This window comes from Macrobrachium rosenbergii, chromosome 58 (genome assembly GCF_040412425.1).
Source record: "Macrobrachium rosenbergii isolate ZJJX-2024 chromosome 58, ASM4041242v1, whole genome shotgun sequence".
Taxonomy (NCBI): Eukaryota; Metazoa; Arthropoda; class Malacostraca; order Decapoda; family Palaemonidae; genus Macrobrachium; species Macrobrachium rosenbergii.
Window position 1 is genome coordinate 4,270,197 of NC_089798.1, and position 16,177 is coordinate 4,286,373.

The window sequence follows — 16,177 nt, forward strand, 5'->3', positions numbered from 1 at the left end:
CTGAGTATTTTAATAGTTTTATCACAAAAAGTGCATTTAGTCATGAAAATTATATGAAAATACAGTAATTAGTGAATATTTCTCAGTGAAAAATACCATGAATGGGCAAATTTTCCTTAAGTAATGGGTAGATACGTTCCACAGAGAAATCCACGAATACGCGAGTCTGCGAATCGTGAGAACACGAATACGGAGGGTTTACTGTATATGGAAGTCAAAGAGAACTATATCTGTTCAAGCAAAAAACCATGCCAGCCACAGGTAATAGGCTTGTCACCGCTTCTCACTCCCCTTGCCAGAGAGAGAAGTACAGGCTACTAAGAAGCAAATTTGTATGTTGTATGTAACATAAAAATGCTGTAACAATATGGCTGCAACACTCACCTGTATCAAGCCAGTTCCAGTGTATGATGTGTCTGATTCTTCAAAACCACCCAAAGGTGGAGGAGAAAGGAAAAAGGGAAAGAAGAGAGACCAGTCATCTCATTCATTCTCTCTTCCACACTATCATCTTAGGCAAGATACACACGGTCCCGCCAGGGGCACTGGATGAGCTACACAACTTGTTGAGCAGCCACCACTGGACCCAAGGAAAAAGTGTCCAAGGACCTGTGGGCAATGTCCTTCAGGTAGAAGGAAGTGAATGTAGTCTGACAAAGCCAAGAACCAGCATTCAAAATCCTATGAACAGACCAGTTCTTCATAGGCTCGCCTGATTACCTCATGCAGCCAAAACAAAACTGTACTCCTGGGCACTTCTTTTTGGCTCAGCCTGTGCTACAAAAAGTCTACGGCACCTAGGTCTTAGGTGATGAGTCCTTTTCAGATAGCAACACAGTGTTTTGACGGGGCAAAGCAGTAACTCCTGAGGATCGCTGCTAACAAAATCCCTATGGGAAGGAATGGAGAATGAGGCAAATCTGTCATAGTGAACTGAGGGATTTTGAGTCTTAGCCACAAATTCCAGGACAAATTCGAAAGCCATAGATTCCCAACCCTTGGTGTGTTTAATGTCATAATTTAGACCATGGAGCTCACCAACTTTCTTCGAGGAAGCCAAGGCCAGGAGAAAAACTGTTTTCAAAGTCAGATCTCTGTTTGACAATTGATGCAGTGGCTCAAATGGAGCTTGAGTGAGACTATTCAGCACCAGTTAGGTCCCTTGTAGGAGGCTTGAGTTCCCTAAGAGAACAAGACTGCTCAAAGCTCTTGAACAACATAGAGATTTCCCAGGATGAAGTCATGTCCACATCTTTCAGACAGAGTACTAATCCTAAAGCAGCCCTGTAGTCCTAGGCAGCAGAAACAGAAAGGTTCTTCTGTGTTCTGAGATAGATTAGGAAATCCACTATCTGTTGAACAGAAGTTCCAAGTGGAGAGAAACCCTGTCAATGACACCAATCAAAGTAGACGGCCCACTTGCCCTGATACATGGTCAATGAAGATCTCCTGAGGTAGCCGGACATCTGAGTTGCTGCTCTGCAAGAAAAACCTCTTGCTCGTAAGATACTGGATAACCTCCAGCCGTGAAGAGACAGGGACCATACCAACTGGTGGTACCTCTCTACATGAGGTTGGCAGAGAAGATCGTGCCAAGGGGGAATCTCTCTCAGCACTGCTAAGAGCAGAGACGGAAGATCCGGGAATCACCCTGCTTGGGGCCACAAAGGAGCTACTAGGGTCATCCTGAGATTCTTGGAACTCATCACTCTGTTGAGGACATGACGGATCAGACAGAATGGAGGGAAGGCATAAACTTCCAGGTTGTCCCAAGGATGTTGAAGGGTGTCCTCTGCCACAGCAAACAGATCAGGAACACCGAACAATAGGCCTCTAGCTTTCTGCTGAATCTTGTAGCAAAGAGGTCCAATAAAGGTCTTCCCCATAGATAAAACATCCTGTCCGCCATGTCCTGATGCAGAGACCACTCCATACCTAGAACTTGTTCCAGACTATTTAGTTTGTCGGCCACTACATTCCTTTTGCCCAGAATGTACCTGGCCATAAGTTCCACCAAGTTGTCGGTAGCCCACTGGTGCAATTCAACCATCAGCAAGCAAAGCTGGCATGACACCAGACCCCCGTTTGTTCACATGATGGAGTGACCTACTACCCTCTCCTGAAACTCCAGAAGATCCAGGAAGGCAGCTTTCAACTCCCACATGTTGATGTGGAGCCACTTGCCCTGAGCACTCCACACCCCCAAAGTCAGGAGCTCTTCCAGATAAGCACCCCAGTCCTACGGAGGATGTGTCCAAGAACAGGAGAAGATCCAGAGGGGGCGAATGAACAGGACCTCCCACTGTTGGGCTCTGGTCATCCAACCACCACAGGAGGTCGCATCTTACCTCTGCCGACAGAGGAACCTGGAGCTGAGGGGAGTCTCCTGCTGGGGACCAAAATTCCTTTAGTCTCCACTGACTAAATATGAAGCACCCATGAGTGACCAGCTTCTCCAGAGAAGTCAAGAGGCCCAGAATTACTTGCCACTGGTGAGCTGGTTGCTCCTTCTTCGTAAGGAAGGAGTGAGCAACTGCCCTGAACCCCTCTATCCTCTGGTCCGACAGGAAAACTCTCGACATGGCTGTGTTTATCACCATTCCCAGGTACAGAATCCTCTGGCTGGGAAGATTGGATTTTTCCAGATTTATCACAATACCTAGGTTGTGACAAAACTGGAGAAGACGGTCCCTGTCCTGAATCTGCCTTTCCTGGGAACTTACTATGACTAACCAATTGTCGAGATATCTCAACAGGTGAATCCCCTGAGCATGAGCCCGTGTTGAAACCAGGGTAAAGACTCTTGTGAACATTTGTGGAGCTGTTGTCAGTCCAAAGCCAAGGACCCTGTACTGGAACACTTGCACCCCAAGACTGAAGCGGAGGAACTTCCTGGATGAAGGGTAAATAGGGCTCTGAAAGTAGGCGTCCTTCAAGTCTACGGTCAACATGAAGTCGTTGTCCCTTACGGCTGATAAGACTGTCTGGGGAGTCTCAATTCTGAACTTCGTCTTTCTGACGAAAAGGTTCATTGTTGAGAGATCTATCACTGGTCTCCAATCACCAGAGGCTTTTGGTACCAGGAAAACTCGACTGTAGAACCCAAGAGAAAGACAAACTACCTTTTCCACCACCCTTTACACCATCATTTTCTTCACTTCCTCTTGTAGAGCTAAGTGATTCGGAGAGCCTTGGGTGTAATTCAGGTGTAGGAGAGGTCGATTGGAGAGAGGAAGAGGGAAGTCGAAAGGAAGTAGATAAACCTACCCACAGGACATCTACTACTCACGGTTCCACTCCTTGCTTCTGCCATGTAGCCCCGTGGCTCACCAGGCAACCCCCACCAGTGGCAACAGGTGGGGTGTGGCCCCCAATCTATCATCATCCTCCCCTGTCTTTGACCCTACTCCCCATCCCTGGTTTCAAAGGACGAGACTGACAGGGATGTTGCTGAGGCTGCTTCCTTGGTGCTGGAGTCGGCTGGGAAACCTTGGTTGAAGCCGCAAGTCTTAAAAGACTTCCTGGGAGGAGACTGCCTACTCTGCTTTGGAGCAGACGGGTGAGACTGAGATGAAGACTTTAGCCACTGCCTGTTGGGCAAGACGATCATTAGTGTCGGCCCAATGTCTGATAATTGCAGCTTCCATTTGTTCTGTAAGCAGGGGAAGCTGGGATCCTAGGAGATCTCCATGCCACAAGGAAAGCAAAGAGTCCGCATCAACTGATTTAGCTACCTTAGAGAGGGCTGCATCCCTTCTCCTCAGAATGAAGTTGGCCCATAAATTAGCATTCAACTGGCCTAGGTATGATATGGCCTTAACACCCGATTGTAGTAACCTAATGAAAGATGAACTTTCGAATGAAACTCCTACACAACAGGATGAAGAAATCCTAGTTATCGCTGAAGACCACAAATCTAGCCATGTGACAGTCTGAAAGGCAGAAGAGGCAGTCAACTCCAAGGTAGATGCTTCCTGAAAGCTTAAAGAAGGACTGTCAGCCCTAACCTGATCTAGTGTTAACCCAGGCTTCAAGCGAATGACATCAGAATTGAGCTGTCTACTCAACAGAGATGCGTGACTTGTTGAGTAATACTTCATAAGACAAATCAGAGGAGGGGGAAGAAGCTTAAAAGATCTGTTGGAACCAGAGAATTATCCCGTCCCGAAACCAAAGAATTCACATGCTTTAAGATTGAAGTAGCAAGCCCAGAGAACAGGTAAATCAAAAGAAGTTCTTACATCCTTCTTCGGTCCAAGTAAAGCTTCTATGCCCGTAGGAGTCATTGAAGAAGGAGCCTCAGACCTCTCAGAGAGATTGTTGAACTCACGAATGAGATTAATAACTTCCCTGTAGGAAGCAAGAAACTATTCGGCTCTCCCCATCCTCTGCTTCATGCACAGGAGGCTGACGCCCTGAGGTAGACGGAAGAGAAGGATCCCGATCACTTGACAGACATAGGCTATCCCTTGTCAACGACGAGTCACATCCACGAACATAGGAACACAGCAATGCCTCAGCTCTTGGGCCAGAAGAGTTACGTACGCAGGCGCACGAAGACGAATGACGTACACAATCCCTTACAGGAGAGCGAGAAACCAAAGCACGAGAACTAGGCCTAGGTGAGTCACATCCACGGATTCAGGAAGATGAACGATATACGTGGATCCTTCTAGGTGAATGACACGGAACATTTCAGCTTCTTGGGAGCCGCAGAACCAGTCATTATCAGATCCATGGACGGTTCTAGAAGCACGTTCGTGGTAAGCTAAACGTCCGTTCCTATCATCACGGAAACCCTGATTCTCGAAGGAGAACGTCTTGTAGGCCTTGGAACAACTGGACTTCTAACGGGGGAGTCCACCACTTTCGACTTCTTTATCGGAGCCTTATCATCTTTCCACCGAACTTGCAGAGAACGAGGAGGAGGAGAAGAATGAATGACTGAAGCTGACTTCTGAGGGGTTGCAGAGCAATGAACACCAACCACAGGAACACTGACGTGACTACGTCCACGTACGTGAATTGGAGACACACGTCCGCGGGAAGCAGCTGATGAAAGTCCTGGGCTTCTCTAACAGCAAAGCAACAAAGTCTTCAATCCTTGGAAGTCCAACTTGAGCAAGAGTAGGGGGAGACAAAGATGACGAGGACGAAGAAGAAGAAGACAGAAGCCTATGCCTTTTCTTGACAGAAGGACTGCCATACCTCTCTTGAAAGACAAGAGTCCAGTCTGTCCACCATAGTCTGAACAAACGCCTCCGAAGGATCGGCAACTGCAGAAGATTACGTCATGGCAGCAGTCGGAGGAAATGACATCACAGATACTGTCGATACAAGGAGTGACATCACGGGAGTAGGAGTCTGACCCAGGGCCAATGGAATTGCTGCAGGTAAAGGCAAGCCAGGATGATGCGAAGTTAGTAACGAAGGCGTCCTACTAGGTGGCATCACACAAGAACCAAAGAAATGAAGGCTGGGAGGTGGGGAAACTTCAAGGGGAGCCGACACTGGTAAGCGTGAAGAGACAAAATGCGATGACAGGCCATCCAGAGAGGGTACACCCAGGTAAGCCTAAGGATGCCCAAACAGACGACATCTTTTTCGCATCAGAATCTGAAACAAAGGAACAAGATGGCGCTGCCCCCTCTCTTCCCGAAGGGGAAATATGCCCTCCCGAGAGAGACGGGGCAGCATGATACATAAAATCACCTTGACCAATTCCCGGTGCTTCCAAAGACGAATCATTGGAAAAAAAGGAAGGAGAAAAGGCATCGGTGGATGATGAAGCAGATGGAATAGGCCTGGAAGAAGGGGGACCAGAAGCGTCCACTTGAGGAGGAAGAAATCCCTCCCAAGATGGAAGCTCTGACTTCCTTTGTGTTCCCTCTTCTTCTACAAATTCTACCACTGCACAACAGGCTAGGAATGACATTCTGGGCACGGACCAGTGATATTACAAAAATTAGAATGGCACCTAATGCAAGAAGAATGGGGGTCTATCTCAGAAGTCAGGAAGCAGGAACATGAGAACCCTCGAACACAAGGACACATGCGTTGGCGCTCTTAGGTTGATTAGTGGAATGCATGATAACACCATGAAACACACACAGACACCCAAAAACACAACACAACCAGTAGGAAGGTATCACAGGCTTAGGGAAAGGAGAGCAAAAGTGAATGTCCGCTCTCCATGGCAGTTGAAGAAAGACCGAATGCGTCACAAGGTTCCAGCTGGGTCTCTGACCCGCTTCCACCTCGTCTATGCATCAGATGCCAGATGCCACAGATTCCTTGCATACATGATTTTTTTATTAAGATTTTTTATTGTTTTTAAACTGGTTTCCAGCTGGTGCTAGAAGATTTATCCTAATGTTAAGACCAAAGGTTTGTTCTGCGTATGAACAAAAAATCCTTGGTGGGGTCACCCAAAGTAAAATTCCTTGACTAAAAGGTGAAGATAGTTCCCACTACAGATAAGCTGGATAAGACCAACAGAAACCCATTAAAATAAAAAACAACATAGTTAACCTGGACACTAAGGAACAAATGATGTAAGTAACCTTAAGCAGTGCTTACATTTTGTACATAACAAACTGTAAGCATCCTCTACTAATGGTCATGTGGTTTAAATTATCATCATCAATATTTGTTCTTGCAAGATTGCTGAAAATAGACATCTAGTACAAAGACATCATAGTAATGGGGAAAAAAGTATAAGGCAGAAAATAATGTTGCTGGGACCAAACGGCAAACTGGAAAAACTTATCCCCTGCACCACTACAGTGGAGTGTAAATAAAATTAAACCAAACATTACCAACAGTAGATGCCAGCCACTGTAAATATGAAGGCTGGGTTATGTGCAGAATATTTCCACATGAATGACAAAAATCTAATTACATAAGTGAAGAACTTTCTTGGCATTTACATGAATACTTCCCCCTAAAGATATCAATGTACCAATGTACACAATCCTATGCCTTTGTAATAGCAACACTGTTCCTTCTAAAATTTTAAGTGACAACCATGCCAAAACAGAATTATATAGCATCTGCAATATGACAAATTTTTTTTTATTAATTCATATTTTTCATAGCTAACAAACCTGCAGTCTTAACATTTAGAAAAATCTTCTGGTGCCAGCTGGAGACCAGTAAAAAACAATATGAGCTGTTTATTCAAGGAATTGGTGGCATCTGGCATCAGTCACAGGGATGAGGGAGGAAACAGACAGCGACCTAATCTCCAACCCTGTGACGTATTAAGTTTTCTTCTTACCACCTTCCAAGAAGGACGTACTTTTCGCTCTCCTCCCTAAAGCCGGTTTTTCCTTCCTTGCCCGTGTTTTCTTGGTTTGAGATTTTTGTATTTAGTGATATACCGGGTGTTTCGAAATTAGAGCCCCCCCTCCACAGAACAAATGGAAAGTTATGAAGTTTTCAGCTATAGCCTATCTCCAAGTACATTATTTTAAGTTTCTATTACGCTATTTTTCATTTTACATTTCTTGTATTTTCAGACTGAGTGACGGAGTTAGCTACAGCCATGGCTAACGACTCAGAGGAAATCAGGTGGATTGACCGAATCCGGGCTATAACCTTCAGAGAGGCCAGGGATGCTGGTGCATCCTTAATTTCACGTTCCTGGATAGCTAAATACATTAAAAGAGATGAATCCTTTGTTAAAATAAACTGGAACAAAAATCCATATGACTGTCATCGCGAAAAGAGTGAGAATCCTGGAAGGCCTGAAGTCCTTTCTCAGGAGTCAAAAGACATCACAGCTGAGGCAGTGGGTAGACCAAGAAAGTCTTTACGTAAATTGGTGCTTGAACTAGAAACAAAAAGGGGAAAGAAGAGAAATTATAGTGCTGTATATCATGAGTTGAAAAAATCTGGTATCAAGCCATTTCATGTTATCAGAAAGCCCAACATCACTCAGCAAGAGAGAGAAGACCGTGCATGGTTTTGTGGTTCATTTCTTACAGATTAGGATGAAGCTGACTTTCTCCATGTTGCCGCATCAGATGAATTCTTTATTTACACAGTCAGGAAGCCAAATCATAAAAATGATATCATCTAGGCTGCAAAGTTGGATGATATCTGCGATGACGTGCGCTATCGCCAAGTTGAGAAATTTCCTGAATGTTTGGGAATTTTTCTCTGTTTCACAGCCAAACAGTTAATGTGGATCATCAAAGAAAAAGGAGTCATGGAATGGTGAATACTTCAGAGAAACTGTGCTTACTGGTGGAGTATTTCCTTTCCTCAAAGATCCTGAAAATGTGTTATCTGTTGAAGAAGTCACATTTTTGCATGATAAGGCACCATGTTTCAAGGCTCTTCAGACACAGGAGCTGCTTCGAAACAGTGGTATCAATTTCTTCTCGCCAAGTGAATTTCCAGGTATCTCCCCTGACCTTAATGTGTGTGAAAACATTGGTAGTATCTTAAAAGATCGTGTTGAAGCGCACACAGTGAACTATGATGGTATACCAAGCCTCGACGACCTGCAAAGAGAGGTGACTGAAGTGCTCAGGGAAATGGGAGTTTGAGTCTCAGGTTTTTTTGCGATTTGCTGAAATCATACCCCTCAAGAATGCAGGCTGCGGTACAGGCAGATGGAGGCCACACAAAATATTAAATACTCAGAGAAACTTAAATAAATATCTGTTCTGAATTACTTTTGATTTTGTCCATATCAATTTTAGTTTATGCTGTAGAGGGGGGCTCTAATTTCAAAACACCCTGTATTGTGTGTTTTGTGTGCATATCTTTTGGCTTTGGTAATGCAGTCCCAAAATTCATCTAAGCATTCCCTTAAGCCTCAGAGGAAATGTCCCAGTGTAGCAAACTACCCTAGTTTATGTTTTCTTGCTTCCTTTGAGACCTATCCCCATTCTACTTGTAGTAGATGCAGATCTAATTCTTGTAACATAACTAACCCTTGCCCTGAGTGGTCTCCCGAGATCTTTGTCAATAAGAAGCAACATAAGAGGAAGTCAGAGACGCTATCATGGGAAAGGTTCTCTCCTCCTTCAATGGATGTTTCTCAAGCTCCTCATTGTTCTGGTTCTCCCTTGTCCAGACCTCCTCCAGTTGCTTCTTCCTTGGAAGATATGACCCCTTCCCATCTTCCATTGCTTTGTCCCTGGAAGTTTTGGGAGAGGGGTCAGGAGATATAATTCCTCATGCTTTCCCCTCTTTCTTGGGTGGGAAGGTTCCCCCACCCCAGGAGGGTGGAGGCAGTGCCATCTTGTTCATCTGTTTCAGGTTCCTTTCAGAATATCTAATGATCTCTGAATGTTTGTTACTTAATTTCTCACAAAAAATTCCTACTATAATCAAACACCTTGATAGAAAAAATATCTATGTAAAACCTTGATAGAAAAAATATATATATGTAAAATGATCTGTGTTGTGGTAAACACATTTATGCCTCTTCATTTACCATGTGCTCACTGATTTTAGTATGTGCCAACAAATAATTACCTAATGTCCAGTCTCAAGAAAAAATCCAAAGACTGTCAAGTACCTTTCTCATAAGCTATACTAGTCCTTGGAAGCAAGTAGCACCATAGTCCTGAATCTTACAAAACTCTTCAAAATAGTATTCCCTATATTAGAAATTATGAAAAGGTACTTACTTGATTCTGCAGTGACACTTGATGGGCGGTCCACCTGGAAGTAGAACTTGAGCGGGTAGATATCATCAAATTCAACACGGGATATGCAGCCGACAAATCCTTCAGCCATGCTCTCATTCTTGCCAATATATACATATTGTATATTATTAAACTGAGCATCAGCTGATCCCTTAACATCAAATATCCATGACACAGGCTCATAGTTATCAACCTAAGAGAAAAGAGTGTTTCATGTTTAGTATCATGATCTAACACATACTAAATATACAAAAGAATACCTGTATTACCAATAGAGATGATATCACTAGATAATGTACAACAATACAAATATGAAAACTTTTCCTCCCTACAAAAAGGAAATGTTTTATATTTAGTATCATGACCTAGCACATACTAAATAAACAAAATTTAATTACCAGTAGAGTTATATCACAAGACAATTTACATAATATAAATCTGAAAACTTTTTTCTGCCTACAAAACAATGAAAGTCTGTATAGAAGGCAAGGACTTAATTTCAATTGTCAGCATTTCTAACTGAAACTGCTTCATAATTGATATCCCATTTGGCTCCTTAAAAATCTGCACAAATTCTAACATAAGACATATACTCAGCTAAGCATAACTGTAATAAGAAAGAGTTAAGTTCTTTCGTTACTGCCTGTCATTTTAAGTATTCACATATTGATATAAATTTAAATTCTTGATATGAAGGCAATGTTATAAATTCCATCTCATTTCCAGTTCGGAGAAAAGGTGACCCATCTACAAACCTATGGGTCTTTCCTAGCTACCAAATCAAATGGACAGGAGGAAGATATCATCCATTTGAATACACTCCAGTAAGAACAAGGAGACATGCCATTTTTAAAATGTTGTTAGTGGTTATTTAAGTTACTTAATTTAATTATGTGTATAGTGGATGTAAAGTCCACTTAATAATCGTGTTCAACCCTGTAAAGGGCTTTAACTTGGGTTAATAATAGTCTCAGGGTAAAACTCAGGGTACAAAATAGGTGACACACAAACTGTTTTTTACCTACATACCAAATGAATAGTTTGGAAATTTTAAGCAAACCTGTATTCAAACATATGAAAGTGACTGAAAATTTCAACTACTGAGATTAAATAAAATACATTCAACCACTGAAATTAAATAAAATACAGTCTACTTAAATCAGCATTGGATGATCCACAGACAAGAACTGTCAATTGAAGCCATTTTTGAGTGGCATCCTTTATGGCCACCAGGGTTAGGCTGCTGACTGCGAGGTTTTCATGTGCCAGCCACAAAGAGGGAAGACTTACTGTAAGCCCCAAGAGCTCAAGGCAGTCAAATTTGTGGGTCTTTTCTTACAGTGTTTTCACAAAAAGATCAGGGCATATGCATGTGGTTTAGATTAATTGTATATACATTGGAAAATACAAATATATACTGATAATGGGATGTTTCTCATGTATTTTATTTCTACTCTTTATCACTCAGCCAAACCACATATGTCCAAGTTTTCTTAATCTTATAACACATCTGTCCAAGTTTTCTTAATCATAAACAGCTCCTAGCAACCTGATTGAATGGCAGTTTCATCACAAGGACTTGTGACTATGGTTTTCCTATTAAATGGGTTACATCAATACCCATACTGACCTTGTGGAGCATTTTGACCCTAAAATGTCACAGATGGGACACACTTTGACCCTAAAATGTCACAGACGACAATGTCCCTAACCTGTCACAGCACACTGTGTCCTTCCCTGTCCCATGACAGTGTTCCTAACATGAAACTGTGTCCCTAAACCTGTCACAGGAAGCTGTCCCTAACCCCTACTAAGGAGACATTGCCTAGGTCTAACTGTTATACTTTCTGAAGTTGTTTAGAAGGTATGTCTGAGATTTTCAATCCATAAAAAATATTTTAATCAACAAAATAGAAAGAATATATAAGGGCAACATTATCTAACGTGCTTACACCACAACTTCAATGCATTAGAAATCCCTGTCTATTTTAGTGTAATTAGTATGTTATGTTGAAAATCACTAGTGTTCACTAGCCTAGCCTAAAGTACCTATGAACGTCAGGTTTTGTAACCTATGTTCCATTATCAATAGTTCTATAACAGAATATTTCTTATAATATACACAAAAAAAACAGTAAATACCAAATGACTTTGGGACTGTCAAAGCCTTTATGGCTTATCCTATTTGGGATTAGGCATTTGATTTTGACCACATGCTAACTTATGATGAGATCTGGTGCCTAAGTTAGGCTTTGCTATTGGAGGTTTAGCCAGCTCTTGAAGACTAGACACAAACATAGACTGTTATACAAGATTAACAATAACAACTTCCAAATGGTTTCATGGAGATGGAGAACAGACTAAATCCACTGTTCGATCCTTATCCCTGTTCATGACACCTGCATGGAAAGACCAGATCCACCATCTCCTGGTTGACCTACACCCCAGCCTGAAGGTTTTCATCTCTCCAAGTAGCTCTTAAAAGCTCAGACAGGACACAGCAACATCTCATCCAGCTTATCACCAAAAAATTTTGGAGGGAAGGAACCAAGAAATTCTCAAAACTCGTGTCCAGAACACACAGATTTTTCACTGAGAAATATTCACTAAATACTGTATTTTCATCTCATTTTCATGACCAAAGGCACTTTTTGTGATAAAACTATTAAAATACTCAGGTAATGCTCAAGTTACGATAATTCACTTCACGATAATTCGATTTTGCAATGGGGTAAGCAATTAATACCGATACGACAATATTATTTATAAAATATTTTTAAATTTCGCCTGGCAGTGAGAGAGACCAAATTACAATAGAAAACTTTTCCTCCACCTCTTTATCCCATGTTCTAGTTAAAAAAGTAAAAGAGAATGATAAAAGTATTGTTAGTAACTTTATACTCTTGCGTAAATGCGTACGGCCATAAACAACCGACCAAGAAACTGTTGTTTTGCTTATAACCAAATCGGATAACAACAGCTGTTTAACTATTTCAACCATCGTACAGTGATAAACAACTACCGTAGGTTATGGCACAAACGACGTTAAGTAGAATAGGACTGATATATTTTTACATTACAGTATACCCTTATACGGTATGGATAAAAGATCGTCAAGGAAATATACTGCTAAACTTAAAGTGCAAGTTGTAGCTGAAGCTGAGAAAACAATGTTCAAGCTGCTAATGACTATATTGTAAATTATCGTGCATCGGCAGCATGGATGAAACTCGATTGTAATTAAAATTGGAGCGAAAGTATTTTAATCAAAACTACTGGGCATGAAAGAACACATTACTGTTATTTTTACACCAATAAACGATAAATACGTAAAGCTCGTATTATGAAGTGAAAATAGTGAACGGAATCTTGAATTTTTTTTACACAAAACAAACGCCCCCAAACGGCCATCGTCAATCGTCATCTATTAAAAAAAAATAATATATAAATTAATTTCACAACAAGACGTATTTTAGTAATATTTCGACTTAAAAACACTTCGTATAACGAAAAATAACCTTGCCCCTTAAAAATAAAGTATCTAGAATCTAGAGATTGATTTACTCTAAGTAGAAGCAAGAAAAGCGCTCTGAACTGAGTTAAATGTGGCGAAATATACAGGGCATAACCATCTCCAAACCAAAAACTGATCGCTATGAACACAATTTATAATACAAAAGCAATATAAGAATATATATAATATTATTGGATACAGTGAATTAAGGCATAACATTTTAAAAGATCCATGGAAAAGACGCATGTTCATTATGGTGACGTTTGTATAATACGATATGCTAATATAGAGTACAGTATAATGTAGGCTATGATACTGTGTATGTATACAATATACCCTAGTGTAGGCTAAGCTAATTCTTGTTTGTTATTCAATTTCTCTTTGTATTGAATTATCATAGGTCACTTTGTATGAACCTCTAGAATTAGCTGATATTAATAATTATTATACCGTGTATGTAAAGAGTATATTTTATAGTGCAGGCTAGGCTACCATATAATGTATACAGTACAAGGTACCAAATACCCTAGTGTTGGCTAAGCTATGTTCGAGATATATACGTTTTGGTATTTCTTACTTTTTTTCCAACAAACAGTGGTTTTTTTGGAACCTAACCCCACCGTAAGTAGGATAATACCTGTATAAGCATTTTTAGTATGTTTTGTGTGTGTTTGAACTATCAAAATGGGCAGTTCTAAGTGTTTTTAGAAGGGTTCTAAGTATTTGCTGGTTTTAGCTATTCGCAGGGGGATGTGGTACACATCCCCTCGCGAAATCGTGTCTGTCTGTCTGTCTGTGTATATATATGACCCATTTTTCAGAGGTCATCTAGGGTTCTTAGCGTATGCAGGTCATGCAGGAATGATACGCACTGCTACAAGTTCACAATGCTTATATTAACCCTTAAACGCCGACTGGGCGTATAGTACGTCGACTAAAATTGTCTGTTGGGTGCCGAGTGGATGTACCGTATGTCGACTACAAAAAATTTCAACCTTCAGTCAACTTTGACTTGACCGAAATGGTAGAAAAACGCAATTGTAAGCTAAAACTCTTACATTCTAGTAATATTCAATCATTTACCTTCATTTTCCAACAAATTGGAAGTCTTTAGCACAATATTTCTATTTATGGTGAATTTTTGAAAAAAACTTATGGTAACAATTACCAATGGTAGGGGCAGAAGTACCAACCACCCAGTTGGTATATATTCATTTCTATTCAGTTTACCTTTTGGCCCAGGTAAGAGAATGAGGGGTGGTAAGAGGTGGGTCTTTAACCCTTAAACGCCGAGCCTCTACAGTATTTACAAAAGTGCCTGCTGTATGAAGGCAGCGTTCGGGAGTTAGCGCCGAAGCGGAAAAAAAGTTTTTTTCAAAAAATCACAGCATGCTTAGTTTTCAAGATTAAGAGTTCATTTTGGGCTCCTTTTTTTTGTCATTACCTGAAGTTTAGTATGCAACCATTAGAAATGAAAAAAATATCATTATCATATATAAATATTGAAATATATGACAGCGCAAAAAAAATTTCATATATAATTGTATACAAATCGTGCTGTTAGCAAAACAGTTAAAGCTAGTTATTTTTTTTTTCGTTGTATTGTACACTAAATTGCGATGATTTTGGTATATAACAAATTGTAAAACGAACAAAGCAACACAGAGAAAATATTATCACAAAATCATGCATGAATTCATTATGCGCGGATGTAAAAAATGTTTTTTTCAAAAATTCACCATAAATCAAAATATTGTGCTAGAGACTTCCCGTTTGTTGCAAAATGAAGGTAATTGATTGAATATTACTAGACTGTAAGTGTTTTAGCTTACAATTGCATTTTTTTACCATTTTGGTCGTGTTAAAGTTGACCAAAAGTAGAATTTTTTCTATATCGTGATTTATATGAAAATATTTCAAAACTGATGAAAGCTACAACCATGAGTTATTTTTTGTTGTATTCTACATGAAATTGCACACATTTTCATGTATAACACTTTATGTAACACCTAATAGAAAACGGTGCGAAAATTACAAGGTGACTAAAGAAATTCTGAGATTTTCAGCTGAGTTACCGCACTCGGAGGTAAGGAAAAAGTTTTTTCAAAATTTCACCATAAATCGAAATATTGTGCTAGAGACTTCCTGTTTGTTGCAAAATGAAGGTAAATGATTGAATGTTACTAGAATGCAAGAGTTTTAGCTTACAATTGCATTTTTTTACCATTTCGGTCGAGTCAAAGTTGACCGTGGGTTTAAATTTTGGCACTTATCGTGATTTATATGAAAATATTTCAAAACTCATAAAAGCTACAACCATGAGTTATTTTTTGTTGTATTCTACATGAAATTGTGCGTATTTTCATATATAAAACTTACGTAACGGCTAATACAAAACGGTGCAAACATTACGACAAAGTGACGAAAGAATTTCCGAGATTTTCGGCCGAGTTACCGTGCGCAGACGTAAGGAAAAAGTTTTTTTCAAAAATTCACCATAAATCGAAATACTGTGTTAGAAACTTCAAATTTGTTGCAAAATGAAGGTAATTGATTGAATATTACTAGAATGTAAGAGTTTTAGCTTACAATTGTGTTTTTCGACCATTTCGATCAAGTCAAAGTTGACTGAAGGTTGAAACTTTAGCACTTATCGTGATTTATATGAAAATATTTCAAAACTGATAAAAGCTACAATCATGGGTTATTTTTTGTTGTATTTCACATGAAATTGCGCACATTGTCATATATAAAACATTATGTAACGCCTAATATAAAACGGTGCGAAAATTACGACAAAGTGACGAAAGATTTTCTGAGATTTTCCGCCGAGTTACTGCGGACGTAAGGAAAAAGTTTTTTTTCAAAAATTCACCATAAATATGACATTTTTATGATAAAATGATGTTTCATTATACTTACCAAAACACTGTAAAAGCTTTTATCTCTTTAAAATCGACACGTCCGAGATATAAATTTTCAAACTTTGTTTGGAACA

General features: G+C 40.2%; 1 protein-coding gene across 4 annotated transcripts in view; it reads right to left on the reverse strand.

The window, feature by feature from the left end:
- The window catches only part of Nrx-IV (neurexin-4), a 218,170-nt gene that overhangs the window by 39,114 nt on the left and 162,879 nt on the right, over nucleotides 1-16,177 (reverse strand). For all 4 annotated transcript variants that reach the window (XM_067101754.1, XM_067101753.1, XM_067101756.1 and 1 more), the window contains one exon: nucleotides 9,648-9,858. In XM_067101754.1, the coding sequence (XP_066957855.1) occupies nucleotides 9,648-9,858 (211 nt within the window). The remainder of the gene's footprint in view (nucleotides 1-9,647; nucleotides 9,859-16,177) is intronic.